This window comes from Rhinoraja longicauda, chromosome 21, assembly GCF_053455715.1.
Source record: "Rhinoraja longicauda isolate Sanriku21f chromosome 21, sRhiLon1.1, whole genome shotgun sequence".
NCBI lineage: Eukaryota > Metazoa > Chordata > Chondrichthyes > Rajiformes > Arhynchobatidae > Rhinoraja > Rhinoraja longicauda.
Genome location: NC_135973.1, coordinates 25820184 through 25846331, shown reverse-complemented (window position 1 = coordinate 25846331; position 26148 = coordinate 25820184). Strand labels below are relative to the sequence as shown.

At 42.7% G+C, this 26148-nt stretch overlaps 1 protein-coding gene across 2 annotated transcripts in view; it reads left to right on the top strand.

The window, feature by feature from the left end:
* rexo5 (RNA exonuclease 5) overlaps window positions 1-25279 on the top strand; it is a 50414-nt gene extending 25135 nt beyond the window's left edge. For both annotated transcript variants that reach the window (XM_078417474.1, XM_078417475.1), the window contains exons 11-20: window positions 2719-2821; window positions 5983-6107; window positions 9430-9550; window positions 11300-11431; window positions 12546-12683; window positions 13705-13797; window positions 17886-18102; window positions 21851-22068; window positions 22858-22967; window positions 24691-25279. In XM_078417474.1, coding sequence (XP_078273600.1) covers window positions 2719-2821; window positions 5983-6107; window positions 9430-9550; window positions 11300-11431; window positions 12546-12683; window positions 13705-13797; window positions 17886-18102; window positions 21851-22068; window positions 22858-22967; window positions 24691-24727 — 1294 coding nt within the window. In that variant the 3' untranslated portion in view covers window positions 24728-25279. The remainder of the gene's footprint in view (window positions 1-2718; window positions 2822-5982; window positions 6108-9429; window positions 9551-11299; window positions 11432-12545; window positions 12684-13704; window positions 13798-17885; window positions 18103-21850; window positions 22069-22857; window positions 22968-24690) is intronic.
* The last annotated feature ends 869 nt before the right edge of the window (window positions 25280-26148 follow it).

Below are 26148 nucleotides of genomic sequence, written 5' to 3'. Positions count from 1 at the left end.
TCAAATCCTAGAAAAGAATATCCGACTTCCCTTCCAGAAGTGAGAGGGTAATGATTTAATAGGAACCTGTGGAGCAACCTTTTTCATACAGAGGGTGGTGGGTATATGGAACGAACTGCCAGAGGAGGTAGTTGAGCCAGGCATTATAACAACATTGTCTGAAGAAGGGTCTCGGCCCGAAACATCACCCATTCCTTCTCTCCTGAGATGCTGCCTGACTCCAGCATTTTGTGATACCTTCGATTTGTACCAGCATCTGCAGTTACTTCCATAACAACATTGAAGAAACATTTGGACAGGTGCATGGATACGAAAGGTTAGAGGGATTTGGGCCAAACACGGGCAGATGGTACGAGCATAGATGGGGCATCTTGGTCTGCATAGCAAGTTGGGCCGAAGGGCCTGTTTCCGTGCTGTATGACTCAATGTAACCGTGTAGGTTATGCCTCCCATGACTGCTGATCCAAGTACTTTCTAAATGTGAATCTTTCTGTCTCTATCCTTTCAGCCAGTGAATTCCTAACTCCCACCATTCTCTTGGGAAAATTATTCCTCAACTCTTAACCTAATCTTATATTAATCGACATCCCCTAAATATTAGAATGAAGATAGACACAAAATGCTGGAGTAACTCAGCGGGACAGGCAGCATCTTTGGATAGAAGGAATGGGCGACGTTTCGGGTCGAGATCCTTCTTCAGACTGGCTTCAGGCTAATTATTAGCCTGTCTGCCAAGGGAAATGTTTTTTTTGTTCCATTTTATTTATTACTCAAAATGTTACCTCATTAACATCCTCCATTAGTTACCTTTATTCTTTAATAAATTCTGAAGTAATCTTGCCTCATAATTAAACTTAAACAATATCATGAATGCTCCCTCCAGCACTATTATATCCTCCATATAATGTGATAATCAAAATTGTACATATACTCCAGCCCTAGCCAAACCTGGGTTTTAACCCATTTTAGTGTGGCCTACCTGCTCTATTCAATGCTTTTCCTTATAAGTGATGGGAGCAGAATTGTCATTCCGCCCATCAGGTTTACTCCGCCATTCAATCATGGTTGATCGATCTCCCCCTCCTAACCCCATTCTCCTGCCATCTCCTCCTCCCCATAAAGGATAGTTACCATACAGTGCCCTAACCATGTTATAAACAAACTTGTTATCTCGGCAACCTGTGAACATTTGTTCCAAGGTCTCCCTGTTTCCTACCATTTACCATGTTGTCCCTTGTCTTGTTTAACATTCCCATATGCATTATCTGAGACTTTCCTAGACTGAATTTCTTTTCCAACTTTTCCACCTACCTCGTCTCTAAAATATTTTTCCTCTCTATCAGCCAGGTGGTCAATTTTTGTATGATCTGCAACTTTTTGCCCATATTCATATGTAAATTGCTTGTATACTGATCATGTGGTATCACATTGCAAGCGGTTTTCAATCTACTAAAAATACCACATGACCTTTACCTTGTGCACCACTCATATGATTCTGGATTAACTTTACTATTTTCTCCAGGATCCCAAGGCCTTTTGCTTATCTGATCATTCTGCCAGGCAGAGTTTTGTCAAAACAGCTTGCTGAAATCCTTGTAGACTGCTTCAAATACATTGCCGTCATTGATTGCCCATGTTGCCTCTCAAAAATTCAATCACATTATTTAGAGATGACCTTCCCTTAGCAGCTCCATGCAGTACTTGATTAATTTTTAATGACCGGCAACTGAGGAAAATCAAAGGGGAATGGAATATTACCATTGACAACTAGAAGAGCACAGTGCAAGGAGATGCATTTAAACTCCCTTGGGACTCTGCTGCCGAGCAGACAAATTCTCTGCACTAATGGATATTACATCTATTAATAGGCCAACACATTTTAATTCAAAAGGACACAAAGTGTCCTTCTCGGCCGAAGTGACCGCCGAGGACGAGGACAAGCTCGGCGGCTAAATGACCACTGAGAACAAAGACAAAGGGTGGCAAAGTGATCGAGAATCAGGGACAAGGACAGGCCTAGCGACCAATGACAACCAAGACCCAGCGGCCGACGAGAACCAAGACCCAACAGCCACGTGTGGGGAAGCTTGGGAGACCCGAAGAACGGAGAGTCGAGGAGGGAGCTGCTGGCAGCGATTGACGCAAGGAGTGGGCGAGTAGGAGGAGCACCATGGTGTTACCTCCAGCCCCTTCAAGGTCGGCCCCAGGACACACAGGCGGTCGGCAGAGGAGAGGGATAACGGGTGGGGCTTACCTAGGCCCATCTGGATCGGCTGCGCTCCAGGACTTCCAACATGTGGACTGGACTTTAGACTGTGTTTTCTTTTTTTTTCTTTGTATTTGAATAGTGCCAAAATTGTGGCGACTATGCATTTGCGATTATGCAAAAGAGTTTCACTGCGCTGTGCATACGTGACAATAACAAAACAGTGAAAGTGCTGGAGTAACTCAGCGGGTCAGGTAGCATCTAATGCTGCCTGACCCACTGAGCTATTTTTTGTAAAACAGCAGCTGTTCCTTGTTCGTTCACTTTTAATTCACCTTTTTAAAAGAAGTGTAACATGGGGGTAGAATATTTTTTTCCAATGAACTTGTTCCTTCAAACTTTAAGAGTTCTCTGCACTGGAAAATATAGTTTGCGTTCTAAACAAACATAGTGCATGTATTTTATTTTTGCGGGGAAATCCATCTTACAGTAGATATTTTTTCCCCAAACAGAAGGGAAATTCAGTCAAAGGAAATGAGTGGCCATGATCCATCAGAAGATGCTGAAGGAGCTTTGGAGTTAGCTCAATATTTCATTAACCAGGGACCTGTGAAGGTAAGTTCATAAATCATTAAGTAAAGAACTTGGGAGCTTGCCTTACTTAGCCTGGTATGTCTTCATATTACAGAATTTATATTTTTCCAGTGAAGGATATGTTCATTCAGTGTACCAAAGTCAAAAACGCAGTAATCCAAAGCTGACTGGACTTGCATTATAAGGTCATAAGTGATAGGAGTAGAATTAGTTCGTTCGGCACAACTCGTCTACTCTGCCATTCAATCGTGGCTGATCTATCTATCCCTTCTAACCTCATTCTCCTGCCTTCTCCCCATAACCCTTGACACCTGGCCACTGGTTTACTGTTCCGCTGTAACACGTCCACTGTTAAAATTGTCTCCCTTTGTCAGTATTTACCCACTCCAGATGCAAAGGCCATGTTAAATACTGCTCCAAAGCATCCAACATCAGCAGTATGGTCTTTTTAAAGAAGAACACAGTGTGCTGGACTAAATCAGCAGGTCAGGCAGCATCTCTGGACAACATGGATAGGTGACGTTTCAGGTCGAGACCCTTCTTCAGTCTCTGCCTGACATGACCTGCTGAATTACTCCAGCACTTTGTGTCCTTTTGCGTATTGACCAGCATCTGCAGTTCCATGTTTCTACATTTTGACTGATCTTTTCAAAAACAGGACCTCCAAGTTTGTATTGACTAGCTCTGAAAATGCTTCTATAAGCGTTCATATCAATACTGCCAACTTTGCTGAATGTCAACGAGGTGTGGGTATAGCCTTTAAATATCCCTGTCCTTCATACAATTAAATATGATTAAAATGGAAGTGAATCGCTGAAAATTAAATGAAACTTTAGAATAACTGTTGGTAATTAAAACATTAGATTACACCAAGATAATTTGGGGAAATAAATTTAGTTTCCTCTTTACCTCCTGAATTGTGGCCCAACAATTTTGATCAAAATCAATAGGGTCTCAGTTGTTCCCCACGTATAATCCGACAAACTCGATAATAGATTTTACTTGGCTTAAAAGCAATGAGCTAGATTGGGCTACTTGGAGCTCAGTGGTAGATTTGTAGTTCCGTATTGAGTGTTTAATTGTTATATGTACCAGAAGCATAACAATGAAACTTTTATATGAGCGGGAAAGAACTGCAGATGCTGGTTTAAATCGAAGGTAGACACAAAATGCTTGAGTAACTCAGCGGGACAGGCAGCATATCTGGAGAGAAGGAATGGGTGACGTTTTGGGTCGAGACCCTTCTTCAGAACCTTCCAAGCTTTTATTTGATGCAGCCTTACAGGAACCATAACACAACAGATAAATACATAAAAATACAATAAATACAATACAATAAATTATCAGTAATACTAGGTATCTAATTCATAATATTGCAAATGAAGGTACATAGTGCAACCTCTACTAATTCCATAGGAGTTTGCTGCTGAGGTAGGGCTGTGGTTATGATTGGGCAGTGTAGTTCAAGATTCCAATGATTCTCAGGGTCCTTCCTGTACCTTGCTCCTAATGGTAGCAGTGAGATGAGAGCATGGACAGGGTGGTGTACGTCTTTGATATCAGCTGCCTTTTTGAGACGGTACCTCCTGTAGATCCTCTTGAAGGTATGGAGGTCAATACATGTGATGGACTGGACAACGTTCACCACATTCTGCAGCCTCCTTCATTCTTGGGAATTCAAATTCCGAAACAGGCCATGATGCAACGAGTCAGTATGCTCTCCACAATACACCTGTAAAGATTTGATATAGAGTATTCAGTGGCATGCCAAATCTCCTTAATCTTCTGAGAAAGTGGTCGTATTGATGAACTTTCCTTGTGATTGCATCAATGTCCTGGGCCCGGGACAGATTTCAAAGATATGCACGCCCAGGAACGTAAAGATGTTGACTCACTCCGTTGATGAACACAGATTCATGGATCTTCAGCTTTCCCTTCCTTAACAATCAGCTCCTTTGTCGTGCTACATTTGAGAGCAAAGTTGTTGTGGCACCATTCAATTTCCCTCCTGTACTCTGACTTATCGTTACCTATTCTTCATCCAACAATGGTGGTCTCGTAATCGAATTTAAACATGGTGTTGGAGCTGTGTTTGGTCACACAGTCTGAGTAGAGATCTGTTTGGATAGCATGCAAAAGAAAGTTTTGTATTGTAACTCCATACAAGTGACGGTAATAGACCTCAATGATTCCTCTATTAGCACGTGTACCCAAGGTTAGGTGAGATTATTTTTTTACTTACAGATTAGTAAGATTATTGCTTTCCATTATTACAATCCCCAGTTAAGTACACAATGCATTGAAACAGCTCACTGAGTCTATATTGCAAGAGTCACCAGGTTTTGGTGCCATTTCATTGTCCCAACTAAAGCTGGCCATAAAGTGCTGTTACAACCTAAACCTTAACCAACCTTAACATAGAGCAGGGGACTGAGCACACAGCCTTGAGGTGGCCCTGTGCCAATGGTCATCGAGGAGAACGTGTTGGTTCCTGAAAAAATGGAAGCATTGAGTGGCTGGAAAACCTTCTCCACCAGAATTGTTGTCTGTACGGAGTTTGTACGTTCTCCCTGGGCCATGTTGGTTTTCTCCAGGTGCTCCGGTTTCCTCCCACGCTCCAAAGATGTACAGATTTGTAGGCTAATTGGCTTCAGTAAAATTGTGAATTGTCCCTAGTGTGTGTAGGATAGAGTTAGTGTGCGGGGATCGCTGGTCGGCGCAGACTCGGTCGACCAGAAGGGCCTGTTTCCATGTTGTATCTCTAAAACTAAACTGTGATTGGCGACTTACAATAACTTGGATGACCCCAGCATTTCTCAGTTTGGTATCATCTTTGTCAATGTGTTTCACAGAAAGTTACCACTGACAGCTACATGCTTTATGCCATAAAATTTCTAATGGTGACACTGCTCTCCCAATATCTCCCGATGTAACTGCTTTAAAAATGTCACATTTCTGCTGAGCTCTTTCTCGCCATTTGGCAGGCGATGGCCAAGTCTGATAGTTTTGTTGAATGTATTTTAGTGAAGATAGTGGATTTGATAAGCTCCGGTTTCAAAAAATGACTCCACTGAATAAACAGATGAGGATTTTGTTTCTTTGTGTATCTGTATTTTCAGAGCCTAGTTTGTTTGTTGCTGGGGCAGCGCATAAGGGATATTCAGCAAATGCTTTGTTTACAGATAGCGGAGATGAGTCTGGAGAATTTCAAGCCACAGCAGCCATTGGAAGACGTTATCACGCCACAGCCTGAAGCCAGAAGTCAGTGGAAAAGGTCATCAAATGATCTGAGCACAAGCAGCAGAAGGTTAGATGGATTTCAAGGCAGGGCTTGCTTATACTGTGGCAAGTTAGATCATGACATTTATCAATTATATATATGTTTTTTAATTCACACTTCTTCCTTTCCACTGAAAACCTGATGCGTTTTTCTGGGCACAATACATACAAACCATGTGTAGGAAGGATCTGCAGATGCCTGTTTACACCAAAGACAAACACAAAATGCTGGAGTAACTCAGCGGGACAGGCAGCATCTCTGGAGAGAAAGAGTGGGTAAGAAGGATCAAGACCCTTCTTACTGCGAGTCAGGGGAGAGGAAGTCTCGAGATATGGAGGGGTAAGGTGAAAACGGCAGATCAAAGCAGACGATGATAAGGAAATGTCGAATGGTTAATTGTTAGCTGAGGGGAAGATGACAAGGACGCATACAATCAGTAAAATTAATCAGGACAGTGAAACTGGTCGGAGAACGAGGGTGGGGGAGGGATGGAGAGAGGGAGAGCAAGGGTCACTTGAAGTTAGAGAAATCAATATTCATACAGCTGGGTTGTAAGCTGCCCAAGCAAAATATGAGATATCATTCCTCCAATTTGTGTCGGGCCTCACTCTGACATTGGAGGAGGTCCAGGACAGAAAGGTCAGTGTGGGAATGGGAGGGGCAGTTAAAGTGACATACAAAACATAATATAGTATCAAAAATATTTCGTTTTTTTTGAAGAAGAAGAGTTCCAACCCGAAACGTCACCTGTTCCTCGTCTCCAGATCCGCTGAGTTGCTCCAGCTCTTTGTGTCTATCTTACTTTTTTTTTTATTCTTCTACCTCTGCGTCAGTGTAACACTTTGATAATGGGCAAGTAACGGTCTGAATTTGTTAGTTCAGAGAGGAGAATTTTTGTTCCTGCTAAAAACATTTGCTGGTGACCTACACAAGTGTTTTACGTTGCTTCCAAATAAATATTCCAATCATTTTTACACAAAGGAAGACCAAATTCCTCAATACTTACTACACAGTGGTTAGCTCTCAGAAATGGCCACTTCATTTGTTTGGGGCAGCTGGCTATAGTGACATTGTTAGTTATTTTAAAACATCATCTTTAAGCTTCTCCGAGCAACAATGCAATCTTTTGCTTGGCTGTGCACTATCAATCAATGGATAAACTAAGGTACAAAAGTTGAAGAAGTTAAGGTTCCAAGCTGAAGAGAGCTGACTAAATCTAGAGACCTCGTTTCAGGATGAGATTGTCACTGAAAACCGATACAAGGAGAAATTTAGAAACAAGAAATTGCAGATGCTGGTTGCCAAAAGAAGACACGTAGTGTGAGGTATTACAAAATGCTGGAGTAACTCAGCAGGTCAGGCAGCATCTAGGAGAGAGGGAATGGGTGATGTTTCGGGTCGAGACCCTTCAGATCTGTCTCGACCGGAAACGTCACCCATTCCCTCTGCCCAGATGCTGCCTGACCTGCTGAGTTACTCCAGCATTTTGTGATACCTTCAATTTGTACCAGGATCTGCAGTTATTTTCCTACACGTTGTGTGAGAGTATCTCAGCGGTTCAGACAGCTGAGTCTGTTCTGCAGACAAGTTCTGCAAGCTTCAGACAGCTTGTCTCTCCATGGATAAACTAGATATGTCCCACAGATCTTAGATGTAAGTTGCCAAGAGACAATAGATACTCAAAATTATGCAGAATTACTATTGGAGTTTAACCAGCTAAAACTGTGCCGTTTCTGCTGATTTATTTTAACCAGAACCACTTTAAGATATGTTATCTGGAGCTTAATGCAAAGAAACCCAACCACAGAGACCGGACATTTATCATCAGCCATCTCATCTGGCAGCAACCCTGACTCCAAAATTATCCTGCTTATTCTTGCCCCTATCTTCTCCCAGTATAATTGATATATTGCAATCTTTTCTTTTAATAACTAATATTTGCTTGGTTAATAATAAATGCTGACAATCTGCAATTCATTTTGATCCTTGGAACATAGTGATTAAAGATGTTGGTATCAATCAGTATACACCTAATGGAGGCCCAATGGCACAAAGGGAGGCCCAGTGGCACAGCTGATAAAGCCACGGCTTATAACGCCAGAGGATTGAATCCTGACGTCGACTGCTGTCTGTGTGGAGTTTGTATGTTCTCCCTCTGCCCGTGTGGGTTTCCTCCTTGTGTACCAGTTTCCTCCCACATCCCAAAGACGTGCAGGTTTGTAGATTAATTGGTCTCTGGTGTGTGGAGAGTCGATGCATAAGTGGGATACCATTGAACTAGTGTGAACAGGTGATTGTGGATTCGGTGGGCCATAGGGCCTGTTTCTATGCTATCTCTCTAGGTACTAAGAACCAAAGATACTAGAGGAACAAGATGGACCACTCCGTTGAAATCGCTTATACTGAAGTGTAGTATGCAAAGGAGTGTAACGTTCGCCATTTTAGTAGGCAAAACCCGCCGTCCATTATGCCTCTCGCGGTGTAATCAGTGTTTTTGGGGAACAGTATGTACCATTAAAATGCTGAATATATCTCATCTATCAATTCACAGATCTTTGTTATTTTTCTTTTAAAATGTTTCTGCAAGTTTCTGCCTACTAAAATGGCCTCATGACATACTACGGTTTTTAGGATCGAGCGGTCTAACTTGTTCCTCTAGTATCTTTGCTAAGAACCATTTAAAATCCGATGATTTTTGGGATGTGGGAGGAAATATATCAGGGATATATATCCACTTTATTCTCTAAATATATAAATATAATTAATGATTTAGTATTTCAATTCAGTATTTTCAAAATATCTGCTCAGAATTACATTTATTAGTCTTTTCATGTGATTTTTGTCTAATCAATACCACAAATTAATGTTTGTTGGAGGAAGTATACTATACAAACCAATATTTACATTACACTTTGTAAAATATCCAAATCACCTTAATAGCTGAAAGCTGTTTCTAATTGATTGATACTTGTGATGTATCTGATATCGTTGATAGACAACACGTAGAGTACAAGAACAATGAAATCTGAGAAGAATATTTCACAGTATTCAATATGGATACTATATGGTCAGTTTGAAGAAGGGTCCCAACCCGAAACATCGCCTATCCTTTTTCTCTAGATATGCTGCCTAATCCACTGAGTTACTCCAGTACCTTGTGTCCATCTTTGGTGTAAACCAGCATCTGCAGCTCCTTGTTTCTACATGGATACACTTTTATTGTGACAAAAACCTGGACTTTAATGACAAATGAAATTTGACTTCAATAGAAATCTTTGTGTTCTTATGTAATTTTTAAGAAAATGGCTGCATTTATGTGAAATCTGTCCATTTTTTTATTGTTTTCCAGTTTCCCAAAACAAATATGTACAGGTGATCAAAAAGCTGTGCTATTAGGCACAAAGAAAGCAATGGAGTTGATGACACACCATGAAGCCTGGCATAAAATTGAATGCGAAACAGACAAGGAGGTAAGGAATGTGAAGCTATTTGTTTGATTTCTGCTAACAGAGAAAACTTATTTATAATTCTATAAATGCCCAAGATATATTGTTCTTCTATATAGAACAAAGCAACAGGTAAAACCAAGTAGAATTACTTTAAACTCTTTTTCTCTGTGAGCCCAGCACTATTAACATTCAGTTAGAACAGGCAGTATAACTTAAATTATAATTTTATTATTATTTTCTCATCTATTGTATCTGCTGTCCAGATGTCAACTTCTCCACATCGGCGAGACCAAACACAGGCTCGGCGATCGTTTCGCTCAACACCTTCGCTCAGTCCGCCTTAACCAACCTGATCTCCTGGTAGCTCAGCACTTCAACCCCCCTCCCACTCCCAGCCTGACCTTTGTCATAGGCCTCCTCCATTGTCATAGTGAGGCCCAGTGCAAATTGGAGAAACAGCATTTCATATTTCGCTTGGGCAGTTTACACCCTAGTGGTTTGAACATTGACTTCTCCAACTTCCGATAGTTCCTCTGTCCCTCTCTATCCCCTCCCCCTTCCCAGTTCTCCCACTGTCTACCTGTCTCCTACTACATCCTATCTTTGTCCCGCCCCTTCCCCTAACATCAGCCTGAAGAAGGGTCTCGACCCGAAACGTCACCCATTCCTTCTCTCCTGAGATGCTGCCTGACCCACTGAGCTACTCCAGCATTTTGTGTCTACCTTCATTTTATTCGTTATATTCATACATTAAAAGATTTATTTATTAAAAATAAGTTTTACATAAATTTTTCATGGCATTGCATAGCGGTCTTGTCCAAGAATTGTACTGCGGACAGATAAATAGACCAAGGAAAATGCTGGAATTAGATGCAGAGTATGGAGAAAATGGGCGAGGTGTGGATCAGAGAACGTGGGATTGCAGTGAGATAGAATGGGGACCATGAGACTAAATAGCAATGCAGCTAATTCATTGGGATACGGGCTAGGGTTGGGAAGTGGGAGGACAACGCTAAACCATCCCAGTGTTGAAACTGGATGCACTCAACATTTGGAGAGCAAAATAGCAATCCGTAAACTAAAATACTTTCTGTGGGATGTGGAAAATTGGATGAGGTAAACATGTATTGTTTACCCAGCTAGTAATCTAAAAGGGTTCCAAGCAACCACCCCCTGCCCAGAGGGCAGGCATAATACATTCAGGATCTTGATATCTCACAAGTCTTAGGGTCAGCGTTTCTTTAGTGGACGTATACTGAATTGTCATTCCAATACATATGGAAAATACCAGTTATTGGATTGAATGCTGCATCTAGCCTACAATTGGCAACATTTAAGAAACATTTGGACATGTATATGGATAGGATAGGTTTAGAGGGATAGAGTCCAAACGCAGGCAGGTGGGACTACTGTAGATGGGACATGTTGGTCAGTGTGGGCAAGTTGGGCTGAAGGGCCTGTTTCCACACTGTATGGCTCCATGATTCTATTTCCTAATCCTTTGAAGCCCTGCACAGCATGCCTTCAAATTGTACTGTTATTGCATATAAACATCCTTTAGAAGTTATGGCAACTGAATCTTTAGTGACGGATTGCTTTTTTGTGTAGATTTGTACATTAATATCGATAGACAATGACGTTCATGCCAAGCATTGAGATAGATTGCGATCGTTGATTGAGAGATTTTTTTCGTCTTAAATTCCTTACCAATCGAAGATTTAAAGCACTAATACTTTGTCTCTCAACAAATTTGGTATTTGTTTTCTTCAGGTTGTTCATCGTACTCAGATACATTTTAATACTACAGCTACTACCCTAAGTTTAATTCACTTTACCTCTTATGCTGACTACACTGAATGTGATCTACATATGAACATCAATGTCGGACAACTACATGAAAAGGTATGACAGAAAACAAAGACTGGGATTGCAGTACAGTATTTATTTAGTATCACAGAAGAAGAATTCCCGTGAAATTATTTTATTTGTATAAAAATACCAATTTGAAATGATTGCTGAGAAATAATGTCTATTCAATAATTAACAGGTGTGACTTTCTTATGTTACACATTTTATATTGTGTTTTATTCATAAGACTTTCAGAATCAAATATATAGAGCCAGGTAGTCTTATCCAGCTATGATCAGCAATATGTCCTCACAAAGTGCTTTGTGGGTGGCATGGTGGTGCAGCAATAGAATTGATGCCTTGCAGCGTCAGAGACCCAGGTTCGATCTGACTAAGAGTGATGTTTGTACGGAGTTTGTACGTTATCCCGGTGACCTGTGTGGGTTTTCTCTGGGTACTCCAGTTTCCTCCCAGATTCCAAAGACTTGCAGGTTTGTAGGCTAATTGGCTTGGTTAAATTGTCCCTATTGTGTGTAGGATGGTGTTGGTGTGCGGTGATCGCTGGTCAGCGTGGACTCGGTGGGCCAAAGGGCCAGTTTCCGCGCTGTATCTCTAAACTAAACTAAACATGTAGAATAAAACAGAACTGCAGATGCTCGTTTACAAAGAAGGACACAAAGTGCTGGAGTAACTCAGCGGGTCAGGCAACATCTCTGGAGAATGTGGAGAGGTCAGGGCAGTCTTCGAACCTGAAACATCAGGAGGTTGCACAAAGGCATGATAGAAGTGTATAAAATTATGTTGGCATAGTTGGGGTACACAATCAGAATAATTCCCAGGATGGAAATGTCAAGTATTAGATGGCATAGCTTTAAAGTGAGAGGGGTGATGATCAAAGGAAGTGTGCAGGGCATGTTGTTTTACACAGAGGGGGATGAATCCCTGGACCATGCCCCCGGAGATTGTGGTGCAGATACCATAGTGGCTTTTTAGTGACTTTTGGATAGGCACATGGATCTACATGGAATGGGGGGAATATGGATTACGTATAGGCAAATGTTGGCATAAACATTGTGGGCTGAAGGGTCTGATCCTGTGCTGGACTGTTCTACATTGTTTCTGGGTCTTATTGACAAGTCTTAACATTTTTTTTCAAAATTCTCTGCAGATGAAACAAATGTTATCGGAGATGTGTACGGTGTATGCTGGGCCATTTTGTAAGGATTTCTGTGAAAAATCTGTTAAAAGAGCATTCAGAAGGTGTGGTTCCATCAGTTCCTTCAGCATTACCACGGAAACATACCAGGTACATGCAGTAATTAAAGCAAAAATAGTTTCTTGTACTTTAGTAATTCTTGTAGTAATTTTAGCCAATATATTAAACCACAGAATAACATAATTGCTTGAAATAACTTGGGATTAAAATTGGGGTGGCACGATGGTGCAGCGGTAGAGTTGCTGCCTTGCAGCACCAGAGACCAGGTTCGATCCTGACTACGAGTGCTCTCTGTATAGAGTTAGTACTTTTTCCCTGTGACCACGTGGATTTTCCCCAGGTGCTCCGGTTTCCTCCCACACTCAAAAAATATAGTTATATATTGTAGGTTATTTGGCTTTGGTAACGATTGTAAATTGTCCTTGGTATATAGGATAGTGATAGTGTACGGGGATCGCTGATTGAAGAAGGGTCTCAACCCGAAACGTCAGCCATTCCTTCTCTCCGGAGATGCTGCCTGTCCTGCTGAGTTACTCCAGCATTTTGTGTCTGTCTTCGGTGTAAACCAGCATTTGCCATTCCTTCCTACACATTTCACTGGAAAATTATTCATCAAATCCATTTAACCTGATCTGTGTATGGAAACAAGCTATTCTCTGCATTAAACTTAATGTTTATCATTTGCTAAACAGAACATGGAACCTACTAAAATCATAATGAAATGAGCTTTGTAAATAACTTCCTAGGCACAAGAGCACCATCTTATTAACCAAGAACAAGGGAACTGAAATTACGAGGAAGTTATTTAAAAGGACTTCAAGCCGTTCTGTTGGAGTCATACAGTGTGGAAATAGGCCCTTCGACCCAACTTGGCCACACCAACCAACGTGTCCCATCTGCACTAGGCCCACCTAGAGGACCCATAGCCCTCTAAACCTGTCCTATTCCAGTACCTGTTTAAATGTTTCTTAAACGTTGCGATAGTACCTGCTTCAACTGCCATCTCCAGCAGCTCGTTACAAATACCTACCACCCTTTGTGCGTAAAAGAAAAGATCACCCCTTGGGTTCCTATTTGTATTGTTACTTTTGTATTCTCATCCCGTCTGCAGCCCAATGTGCGGATTCAGTACGAGGTGCCTGAGAGTGCACTGATTGCGGTGGAAACGTTGAATGGAAGCATTGTGGCCGAGTGCCTCATTAAGGTAACAACATTCAATTCCCATGTGAGCAACAATTGCAATGTGGTCTTGTACTGAACACACCAATGTTGTACTTTTTTAAAATTACATCAGTTCTCTGTAAAATTTGAACTGTGAGTTTCCATATAAATTCTTGTTGTAATGATTCCGTTTGAGTAATACATTTAGACTCTATTTGGTACCAATGTTAGTTTAGAGATGCAGTGCGGAAACTGGCCCTTCTGCCCACCGAGTCTGCACTGACCAGCAATCCCCGCACATTAACACCGCCCCACACACTCTAGGCACAATTTTACATTTCTACCAAGCCAATTAACCTACAAACCTGTACATCTTTGGAGTGTGGGAGGAAACTGAAGATCTCGGAGAAATCCCACGCAGGTCACGGGGAGAACGTACAAATTCCATACCGAAAAGCACCCATAGTCAGGATCAAGCCCTGGTCTCTGGCGGCCGCCCTTTAAATGTTAATTGATTATCGATTTCTAAATTATCTCGGATTACCTTTCTCAGTCTTTGAGGAGGAAATAAAAACACTAAATAAAAATTGTGGATTCTGAAAATTGGAAATAAAAATTGAAGATACTGGGAAACTTCAGCAGCTCAGCTTGCATCTGTTGAAAGGTGAAGCAGTTAATGTTTTGGATCGAAGACTCTTCATCAGAACGGAGAGAAAAAGAAAGTTAGTCTAAGCAGCAGAGGTTGGGTAAGGCAATGGGTAGAACAAAGAGAATGTCCATATTAACACAAACTTATGTAGCCACAAGAAATTGTAGATGCTGGAATCTAATGCAGAAAACTAACTGCTTTGGGAACTTTGTGGATCGAGCAGCAATTGCAGAGGCAAAGGGAAAATCAACGTTTTGAGTTGAGCCCCTGCATCAGGACCGTGTGGCCATTGAATGAACAGGTACATTTCTTTATGCAACGTGTTGCAAATGTTGTGAAGTCTGGATGATGTTGTATTCTTTGGCCTAATGAAATGTGCTGAGTAAATGAAAAGGAAAAGGAAGCGAGGAAGATATTTCATCAACTTGCTGCAATTTATTCCTGTTGTACGGGAAAGAATAATGAGGGCAATTAACTAGTAAAGAGGGATGTGGATTGTGCTAATGCAATGATAGGGAATCACTGACAAAGCCAAAACGTAGAGACACGGAATGCAGCAGTGTTTCAGGAACTTCATTGATTATGCTATAGCACACACCATCATTGTAACAGAAAATTGTATCTACTGTCAATAAAGTTAGACCTGTGGATAATCATTTTATTCTGTTCGCTACCTACTTGAGTCTTTCTGTAAGCTCCATTCTGTAATCAAGACCTCGTTTTACTGTTAATCAAGTTTCTGCAATCTTGTCATCTGAGAATATAAAAACTGTACCAAAGTCGCACTCAGTAGGTCAGCCCTGACTGGTCTCCTGGTACGCACCAGTTTGAATAAATCGCCCGTTACTTCGAACACCAGCTCCACATGGCCTTTCCATTTTACTCCAACAATTCCTTTTATCAATTACAATATTAGGCGAGTGCTCTGAATTTACATTTGAAAACTGCCCCACTTGACTTAATCAGAGATATGAGGTTGGTTGATGGAAAGTCGTGCACACTCTATGTCCATATTTAATGGGGGAAAACCCCACATCTTATGCCAATAAACTGTGTCATTCCATTGAAATTGTCCATAAATAGTAACAGAAGCTGGTGATTGAAAAGTTCAGTTTTTATATTTTTTGAGGATTATTTATTCAGTCGTTTAACCAGATCTAGTCTACTTTAAAAACGTTTCTGAAATTCATCAGGATTTCCAGGAAGGAAATGGGTCCTAGTTTAGTACTTCATGTGCTCGGTCTATCTCTGGAAGTTGAGGAAGGGACGGACGAAAGCAGGCAGCAGCAATTTCAGGTACCTCTCCCGATCCGTCAGCATAACTTTGAAAACAGCTCGGCTGAAGTCCCATAAATGTGATTTCCTTTAAAGGTGCAGCAATGGAGCAGGCCACTAAAACATCTTCCCATTTGTAGACTTCCCCCATCAACATAGAGCTAAAGTTTAACGTGGGGAGTTTGGACGGAGATTGGGAGGAGCATATGTCAAGTCAAGTCAAGTCAAGTCAAATTTATTTGTCACATACACATACTCGATGTGCAGTGAAATGAAAGTGGCAATGCCTGCGGGTTGTGCACAAAAAGAATTACAGTTACAGCATATAAATAAAGTTAATAAGTTACTAAACATAGCACAAAAAGTGTCGACAAAAATTTAGTCTCTGGGGTTATAAAAGTTGACAGTCCTGATGGCCTGTGGGAAGAAGCTCCGTCTCATCCTCTCCGTTTTCACAGCGTGACAGCGGAGGCGTTTGCCTGATCGTAGCATCTGGAACAGTCCGTTACTGGGGTGGCAGGGGTCCGTCATGATCTTGCTTGCTCTGGATCTGCACCTCCTGATGTATAGGTCCTGCAGGGGGACGAGTGTAGTTCCCATGGTGCGTTCTGCCGAACGCACTACTCTCTGCAGGGCCATCCTGTCCTGGGCAGAGCTGTTCCCAAACCAGACTGTAATGTTGCCGGACAGGATGCTCTCTACAGCCCCAGAGTAGAAGCAATGAAGGATCCTCAGCGACACTCTGAATTTCCTGGAAAGACTGGAGCGACTGGGCTTGTATACACTGGAATTTGGAAGGATGAGAGGAGATCTTATCGAAACGTATAAGACTATTAAGGGGTTGGACACGTTAGAGGCAGGAAACATGTTCCCAATGTTCGACAAGTCCAGAACAAGGGGCCACAGTTTAAGAATAAGGGGTAGGCCATTTAGAACAGAGATGAGGAAAAAAAAAATCAGTCAGAGAGTTGTGAATCTGTGGAATTCTCTGCCTCAGAAGGCAGTGGAGGCCAATTCTCTGAATGCGTTCAAGAGAGAGCTGGATAGAGGTCTTAAGGATAGCGGAGTCAGGAGGTATGGGGAGAAGGCAGGAACGGGGTACTGATTGAGAATGATCAGCCATGATCACATTGAATGGCGGTGCTGGCTCGAAGGGCCGAACGGCCTCCTCCTGCACCTATTGTCTATTGCACCGTAGGTTGAGAGGCTATGGAATGGACTATTCACAGTTGGTTAAAGCTAAGGCCATTTTCTAATGAAGAGTGTGTAAGATGTGTGATCAAAAAGTGTAAAAGAATAATTGAACAGGGCAAAAAAATAGTATAGCTAATATGGGGATAATACACCAGCACAGTACGTCTGGCACACTAAGCTGCTCTGCAATTTCTGTGGGAGTCTAATGATGCTCCTGTCACCTCACCCCTTAGCTTGATCATTATTTTTAACTGGATTCTATATGTGAACTTCCAAAGGTTCCATGCAGTTAGCATAAACATATAAAGCATACGGGGCGGCATGGTGACACAGAGGTGGAGTTGCTGCTTTACAGCGCCAGAGTCCCATGTTCGATCCTGACTATAGGTATGGATTTTGTACATTCTCCCCGTTACCGCGTGGGTTTTCCCCGAGTGCTTTGGTTTCCTCCCACACCCATAGAAGTACAGGTTTGTAGGTTAATTTGTTTCAGTAAAAATAGTAAATTGGCCCAAGTGTGTAGGATGGTGCTAGTGCATGGGGATCGCTGGTTGGAGCGGTCTTGATGGGCCGAAGTGGCTGATTCTGCGCTATATCTCTAAACTGAACTGAAAAAAACTAAACATGTGCTTTTTTTCCTTTAATTTTGGACATATATACAAGTGTGCTTCTTCCCACATCAACCATCCTCATACAACTGGTCAAGTTGGATGGGGCGGTTTTCAGTAGTAGTAATGGAACATTCAACAAATAATTTATTAGTATGTCCAGACTCCCAATATTTTCCTAACCGTCTGTGTAAACTTTGGTAGACACAAAATGCTGGAGTAACTCAGCGGGTCAGGCAGCATCTCAGGAGAGAAGGAATGGGTGACGTTTCGGGTCGAGACCCTTCTTCAGACTGTAAACTTTGATTCTGATTAAGGCCACACCCCTCTCGTCAAACCCGTTCCTAATGATATTAATGTTCAAAACAATTGATAATTAAGAAAGACGTTTTTCTACCATTTCAGGTTCAAAGACCTATGAGTGAAAAATCCCTAGATTGTGACGCAATCTTAAAGAGACTGGAGCGAGACGTCACAAATCAGGCTGTTATTTATATGGCTGGAATTCGACAAAGCCTGTCAATGGAAGACGTGACTGCAAAATTTAGCGAATTTGGGCACATCGAAGCTGTAATCTCAGTGGTTAATAAAACCAAAGCGAAGAATAAGGATTGTTTCATCAGTGAGTAGATCAATAGTTCCAGGTGGATAAATCCTAGAATTCCATCGTAAAATTAATTCAATTAAGCCATATATTTGGGAGTCACAGACAGATGTTTAGTGTGTGTGTTGATGTGTTTATATCGAAGGTTTTCTTAAATACTAAAGGACCCATAAAAATTTATTTGTTCGATTATCACCAAAATGTATTCATACTATTACACAAACCAACCTCCCTTCCATTGACACCACACTGCATCAGGAAGGCCACCAGCATTGCCAAGGACCAGTCTGACTCTGGTCGCTCCCTCTTCTTCCCTCCCCCATCAGGCACGAGTAACAAAAGTGTGAAAATGCATATTTACAGATTCAAAAACAGTTTCTTCCCAGCTGTTATCAGGCAACTGAACCTTACCATCACCAGCTTGAGAATGGTCCTGACCTCCAATCTACCTCATTGGAGACACTCGGACTATCTTTAATCGAACGTTACCGGATTTTATCTTGCACGAATCGTTACCCCCTTTATCATGTATCTGTACACTGTGGATGGCTCGATTGTAATCATGTATAATCTTTCCGCTGACTGGTTAGCACGCGACAGAAGGTTTTCACTGTACATGTGACAATAAACTAAACTACTCAATAATACAATGATGGCTCTTCAGGTATTGGTTCAGATTCGGTATTCCCCAAATGGCGAATTTCTTATCCAGTTAAATGCCAAAAGCAACCCAAAGAGAGGTGCAGATTTTAGTTGGCCTACTTCTTCCATCTATCCTAATTGCTGCCTCACTGTTGGCAGAGATTTGGCTCAAATGTTGTGGAAAAACTGAAAAACTGTGTATGTAATGGAGAAAACTTTAAACAAGAATAGCTTGCTATTTAGTTTATAATATAAAACCTTGTACGAATGGCTACCTTACATGGAAGCATGGGAATTACAGAGATTTTGGCAGAAGCTAAATGCAAATCAATTAATTGTATCAACAGCAGGTAAAAATAGCATCTGTTTAGGTATTTGCACTGAGTTAGAAATTGTGGAAACTTTTTGTAATTCAAGCCTTGCTTTACCACATTCCCTGGTTGAATTAGATAACTAAGATCCACATTTGTATCTTGGGTGTATCTTGGAACCGCCAAGATGTTTTTTGTGCTGGAAATTTTTGAGGAGCTACAATAGTCTTACGAAAATTATGCTTCCTGTTATTTTTGACTGATGGATGTAATTAAGTTGTTGGATGAATGCATCTGGCAGAAGTTGCAGAAGGATATGCCTCACAGCGCCAGAGACCTGGGTTCAATCCGGACCTCTGGTGCTGCCTAGGTGAAGTTTGCACCTTCTCCCTGTGACCGCGTGGGTTTCCTCCGGGTGCTCCGGTTTCCTCCTGCATCCCAAAGACGTTGCAGGATTGTCAAGTCAAGTCAAAGTCAATTTTATTGTCAATCCTCAGCCAGTTCACACAGACAGAAAATCGAAATACCGTTTCCCACAATCCCGAGGAACAAAGTGCATAAAACAAAAGGCACAGCAAACAACAATCAACATAAAACATAAAATATAAAATATAGTCACTTCAAATTTTTTTTTTTTTTAAAAGTGTCTGGTGCTGGATGTGCGTGTGTGTGGGGTGTTAAAGTCCAGGTCCCATAGGGGCAGGGGAGAGAGGAGGAAGGGAGGGGAGAGAGTTCAGCATCCTGACAGCCTGGTGGAAAAAACTGTTCTTTAGTCGGGTGGTGCTTGACCTCAGGCTGCGAAACCTTCTCCCTGAAGGCAGGAGGGTGAAGAGGCTGTTGGAGGGGTGGGAGGGGTCACCCACAATGCTCAATGCTTTGCGGGTGAGGCGGGTGGTGTAAAGGACCAGGAGTGTTGGGAGTGAGGCGCCAGTGATCCTCTCAGCAGTGTTCACTATGCGCTGCAGGGTCTTACGGCTGGAGGCTGTGCAGCTTCCGAACCACACAGTGATGCAGCTGCTGAGGATGCTCTCGATGGCACCTCGGTAAAAAGTGTACATGATGGGTGTGGGGGCTCCCGCTCTCTTCAGTTTGCGGAGGAAGTAGAGGCGCTGCTGGGCTTTCTTGGCGATGGACGTGATGTTGTTGCTCCAGGAGAGATCCTCGGTGATGTTCACCCCCAGAAATTTGGTGCTGCTCACCTGCTCCACAGCAGCACCATTGATGGTCAGTGGGTGGGGGTGTTGGGTGTGCGTTCTCCTGAAGTCGACAACAATCTCCTTTGTTTTCTCCACATTCAGGAAGAGATTGTTGTCTGTGCACCACGCGGCCAGCTGGTCCACCTCCTTCCTGTAGTGGGTCTCGTCGTTGTTGCTGATGAGACCCACCACTGTTGTGTCATCCGCAAACTTGACGAAGTGGTTGGAGCTGTAGGTGGGTGTGCAGTCGTGGGTCAGCAAGGTGAAGAGCAGGGGGCTTAGCACACATCCTTGTGGGGCACCCATACTCAGCGTGATGGTGTCCGATGTGTTGCTGCCGACCCGTACGGACTGGGGTCTGGCAGTGAGGAAGTCCAGCAGCCAGTTGCAGAGAAGGGGGCTGAGGCCCAGATTTGTTAGTTTACAAACCAGCTGCTGGGGGATGATGGTGTTAAATGCTGAGCTAAAGTCTATGAACAGCATCCTAACATATGAGTTTTTAGTGTCCAAGTGGGTGAGGGCTGGGTGTAGAGCAGAGGAGATGGCATCCTCAGTGGACCGCTTAGCTCGATATGCAAACTGAAACGGGTCCAGGGAGGGGGGGAGGTTGGATCTGATCTGCTTCATGACCAGCCTCTCGAAGCACTTCATGATGGTTGAAGTCAGCGCTACAGGGCGGTAGTCGTTGAAGCAGGATGGAGAAGACTTCTTGGGCACAGGTATGATGGTGGTTTCTTTGAAGCACAAGGGAACAACAGCCTGGCTCAGGGAGATGTTGAAGATGTCTGTGAGGACATCTGTGAGCTCAGCTGCGCAGTCTTTTAGCACACGACCAGGAATGTTGTCAGGTCCAGAAGCTTTCCGGGTGTTAATCCTTAACAGTGTGCTCCTCACACTGCCTGGAGACAGACAAATAGCCTGGTCGTTGGGGGGAGGAGTTGTTTTCTGCGCAGGTGTGTTGCTCTGAGCTTCAAAGCGTGCGAAGAAGCCGTTGAGGTCGTTCAAGAGAGAGGTGTCACTGTCGATTGTAGATTGAGCCAATCAATAAAATCTGTAAAATTGCCCCACATGTGTGAGCAGTGGATGAGAAAGTGGGATGACGTAGAACTAGTGTGAATGGAGGATCAATAGTCGGCGTGGATTTGGTGGGCCAACGGGCCTGTCTCCATATTGTATTTCCAAAAATCGAAGACACCTTGCTGAGCAATCCCGGTCCCTTGCTATTGGATGAAGCAGAGTAGAAGGGGACTTGTACAGATTATAAGCATGACACAATGGCCTTATTTTTAGACTTGAGATAAAATGTGGAAACAGGTCCTTTGGCTGCGCCAACCAGCAATCATCCCTTACACCAGCACTATCCTACACACTTGGGACAATTTATAGAGGCCAATTAACCTACTATGATGTAGGTCTTTGGAGTGCTGGAGCACTCTGAGAAAACCCACGCGGTCACAGGGAGAACGTACAAACTCCGTACAGAGAGCACCTGTAGTCTGGATTGAACCCAGGTCTCTGGCATGGTAAGGCAGCAACTCTACTGCTTAACACCAATGTGCCCCTTTGGATTTTTGTAAAGCAAATTCTATGTAATTGCTGAATGCATTTATCTTCCAGAATATGGAAACCCTGAGAGTGCCCTGAAGGCCCAAGCAACCATGAATGGAACAAAAATGAAGAAAAGTACACTGAACGTTCAAAGAGCACTCACTCCTTACCATCTTCAGACCTGGGCTGCTCAGGGATCCTACGTTGCTGTGAGCCCCAGTGGTGCTGATACTCTGCCACTGAGCAGTCAGTCCCCTGAGAGCAGAACGGAGAAGCTTTCTCAGTGTGTGAGTTTTGACCGTGCTAATTATGGAATCTTAGGCTTGGGAAGAAAGAGTGGGGGGAAAAAGCAAATTCTGTAATGCAGGGGCGGCACAGTGGTAGAGTTGCTGCCCTACAGAGACTGGGTTCAATCCTGTCTACGAAGCATGGTGTCTACAGAGTTTGTACAATCTCCCTGTGACTGCATGGGTTTGCTCTGGTTTCCTCCCACATCCCCAGAGACATTAATTGTCCGCTAAAATTATCCCCAGTAGTGTTAGTGTACATGGATCGCTGATCGGCAAGGTGGGCCAAAGGGCCTGTTTCCACACTCTATGTCTACAGTAGAGAAAAAATAAAAGCTTCCATTGTGACAATCTCCAGACCAGCTGATTTTGCTTAATATGTGTCTTTTATACTAGAAAGCTTGGAAGTAGAGCAACATTTTCCATTCCTACTTTTGGTACAGGAAATGCATAATGGTAGTAATCGTAACAGTGATTCAAAACGCTAGATGGGGGGGGGGGGGGAGGGGGTGGAACTAGTTAATAAAGTGTACATGGAAAAGTTGCAGGGTTGTAACTATAACTTGACCACAAAAAAAAAAGTGTCATATCTTCCTCTTCTGCTGCATTTAACTTTTCAAGTAGATCTCCAGAGAAATGTTGAAGGTTAAACCCCAAACGCAGGCATTTTATACTGCCGCCGCTCTGTGGGAATGATGCAGAGTGGTTAGAGTGTGGGCAACAGGTAGAAGGGGAGGCAAGTCTAATTCTGAGTGATGCCCAAGCTAACAAACTACTTTGTGTTGATAGGAGCAAGAAGTGAAAAACGTGCTACGAACTCTAGATCGACGTGTGGGACGACTCGTCAGAGGAATATCCAGTGACACACATTGCATCATCCTGCTGCCTGGAATAAATAGGTACAACCAACAATAAAGGTTTCACAATTCAGTGAATCATGTACAATGCCACGAGTTGTAATTTTTAATATGAAGGTGGTCCCCAATTCACGTAAGTATTAAGTTTTTGTGAACCCTAACGTAGGTCCAATTCTTCATCAGTTGGAAACACCATCCCCTGCCCAAAATAACTCCAAGTCTCAAGGAGGGTTTCGACCCGAAACGTCGCCCGTCCATGTTCTCCAGAGATGCTGTCTGGCCCACTGAGTACTCCAGCACTTTGTGTCTTTTAGCCATGATTACATAATCTACTGTAATACTGATCACATTATTTGTAAATGACTGAGATTCAAATGAAACATGTAAATGTTATCAGTTCTCTACTCCTTCCATTATTGTGTCATGTAACATGAGTTTAGAAGGATGAGGGGAGACCTCTTTGAAACGTTCCGAACAGTGAAAGGCACAGATAGAGTGGATGGGGAAAGCCTAGGACCAGAGGGCACAGTGGGAAAGTCTAGGACCAGAGGGCACAGCCTCACGATAAAAGGATGTACCTTTGAAAAGGAGGCGAGGAGGAATTTCTTTAGTCAAAGGGTGGTGAATCTGTGAAAATCATTGCCACAGATGGCTGTGGGGGCCAAATCATTGGGTATGTTTAAAGCGGACAATGGCAAATTCTTGATTAATAAGGGTGTCAAAGGTTATGGGGTGAAGGCAGGAGAAAGGGGTTGTGAGGGAAAGATAAATTAGTCACGGCTGAATGGAGGAGTGGATTCAATGGGCAGAATGGCCTAATTCTGCTCCTATGACATGAACATGGAGGATCTGAGCACATACTTGAATGCACTAGTGTCCGTTTCGGGAGTCTGATGCCAGATGTGTAAACAGCCTGGCCTGTCCAGTGGAGCTAATAGAGTGTAACTACTGCAAAACACAGTGCTGGAGGAACTCAGCGGATCAGGTAACCTCCGGGGAGGGAATGGAGAGCCGATGTTTCCGGTCGGGACATTTCAGAGAGTGTAACTGCAACTCAGTGCTGGAGATATTCGCTTAGGAATGGACACTGACATGGACACTGACATTATCCTTCCCTCACTTTGGAGGCAATTGCTGTTAGAGTCATGCAAGTAACCCTTCCATCCCCCCCTCCATCCCTCCCCCACCCAAGTCATGCTAGCTTCAAAGACGTCTTGTTCAGTCTCATTGTCTGTAACTCGTTTTCACCTAGCCCACAGCTAACAATGGCCTGTTTCCTTTATCGTCATTTGCATATCTTTCTTTCATTTGTTCTATATCTCTCTATATCACCGTCTATATCTCTTTTTTTCCCTTTCTCTTGGCTCTCGGTCTGAAAAAAGGGTCTCGACCCAAAACGTCACTTATTCCTTTTATCCAAAGATGCTGTCTGACCCGCTGATTTACTCCAGCATTTTGTGTCTAACTTTGGTTTAAACCAGCATCTGCAGTTCCTACCTACACATTCATCTTTCTTATTTGGCTTCTCAGTCTACAACCTATTGTAATGCTGATCACATAATTGCAAATGACTGAGATTCATAAGAAGCGTATAAATGGTAATCGCAGTTACAGATAACTTACTAGTCAAAACAGAAAAGGTCCATGAATTGTATTAGTAAATGATCTTTTAAGGAAGTTAGTGATATTATAGAATACCACTTTTTTTTTTAATGGGTGCTTATTTAATATTATTCTAACTCTTATTTTTGTTTGTTTAATATAGTGATCACTGTTCAGTGCCTGGACTCTGCCTCTTTTAAATAAAGCAAAATTCTTAAAATCAAGTGTTCAAAGTGGATTCAGGATGCTGCTGTTTTGATGCCACTGGACTGACTGTCTCTGGACCACGTTCCTTCCATGAATGCTGTTGAATTCTGTCAACAGTTATGGCTGAGCCAAGAAAACTACTTGGAAGTTTTTTTTTTCTTGGGAATCAAAGTTTAATAAAGAAATATTTCGAGCGTGAAAATAATCCAAGTGCATTTGGGTTAAGTTATGAAACAGAGTTTTCTTGGTCAGAAAGTCCCAATGGTCCCAAGTCCAAGTCTTGCCAATGTTAGGTCACATTGTGCAGAAACTATTCCAACTGGTGCCAATTTTGACTGTATTTCAGCAGCCGTCAATGTAGCCCGCCTCTCCCACTGTGGAGTGCTTTGTTTCATGCCTGTTGCAATATGTTTGCAGCATTTCCACAGACATTTGTAGTCTACACCAAGCATCTCCTAAATCTCACCTGATTTTGTCAGTCGGGATTTTATATTGATATTGTATTTGAATGTGCAATCCATTGTATTTTCTAAAATAAAAGAGAATGAGCAATCGTGTGAAGTTGTTCAGTCAATTACACACTGCTAACATGAACAGTTAATAGTTTGAGAAGATAATACTCAACTCCAATTCAATAGATAAGAGACAGTAGGTGCAGGAGTAGGCCATTCGGCCATACGAGCCAGCACCGCCATTCATGGCTGATCATTCACAATCTACCCCGTTCCTGCCTTCTCCCATACCCCCTGACTCCGCTATCTTTAAGAGCACTATCTAGCTCTCTCTTGAAAGCATCCAGAGAACTGGCCTCCACTGCCTTCTGAGGCAGAGAATTCCACAGATTTACAACTCTCTGACTGAAAAAGTTTTTCCTCATCTCCGTTCTAAATGGCCTCCCCTCATTCTTAAACTGTGGGCCCTGGTTCTGGACTTCCCCAACATTGGGAACGTTTCCTGCCTCCAATGTGTCCAATCCCTTAATAATCTTATATGTTTCAATAAGATCCCCTCTCATCCTAAATTCCAGCGTATACAAGCCTAGTCGCTCCAGTCTTTCAACATACGACAGTCCCGCCATTCCGGGAATTAACCTAGTGAACCTACGCTGTACGCCCTCAATAGCAAGAATATCCTTCCTCAAATTTGCAGACTAAAACTGCACACAGTACTCCAGGTGCGGTCTCACTTGGGCCCTGTACAACTGCAGAAGGACCTCTTTGCTCCTATACTGAACTCCTCTTGTCATAAAGGCCAACATGCCATTAGCTTTCTTCACTGCCTGCTGAACCTGCTTGCTAACTTTAAGTGACTGATGAACAAGGACAACCAGATCTCTTTGTACTTCCCCATTTCCTAACACAACCAGATCGCTTTGTACTTCCCCATTTCCTAACAATCCAATCCAATCTAAGTG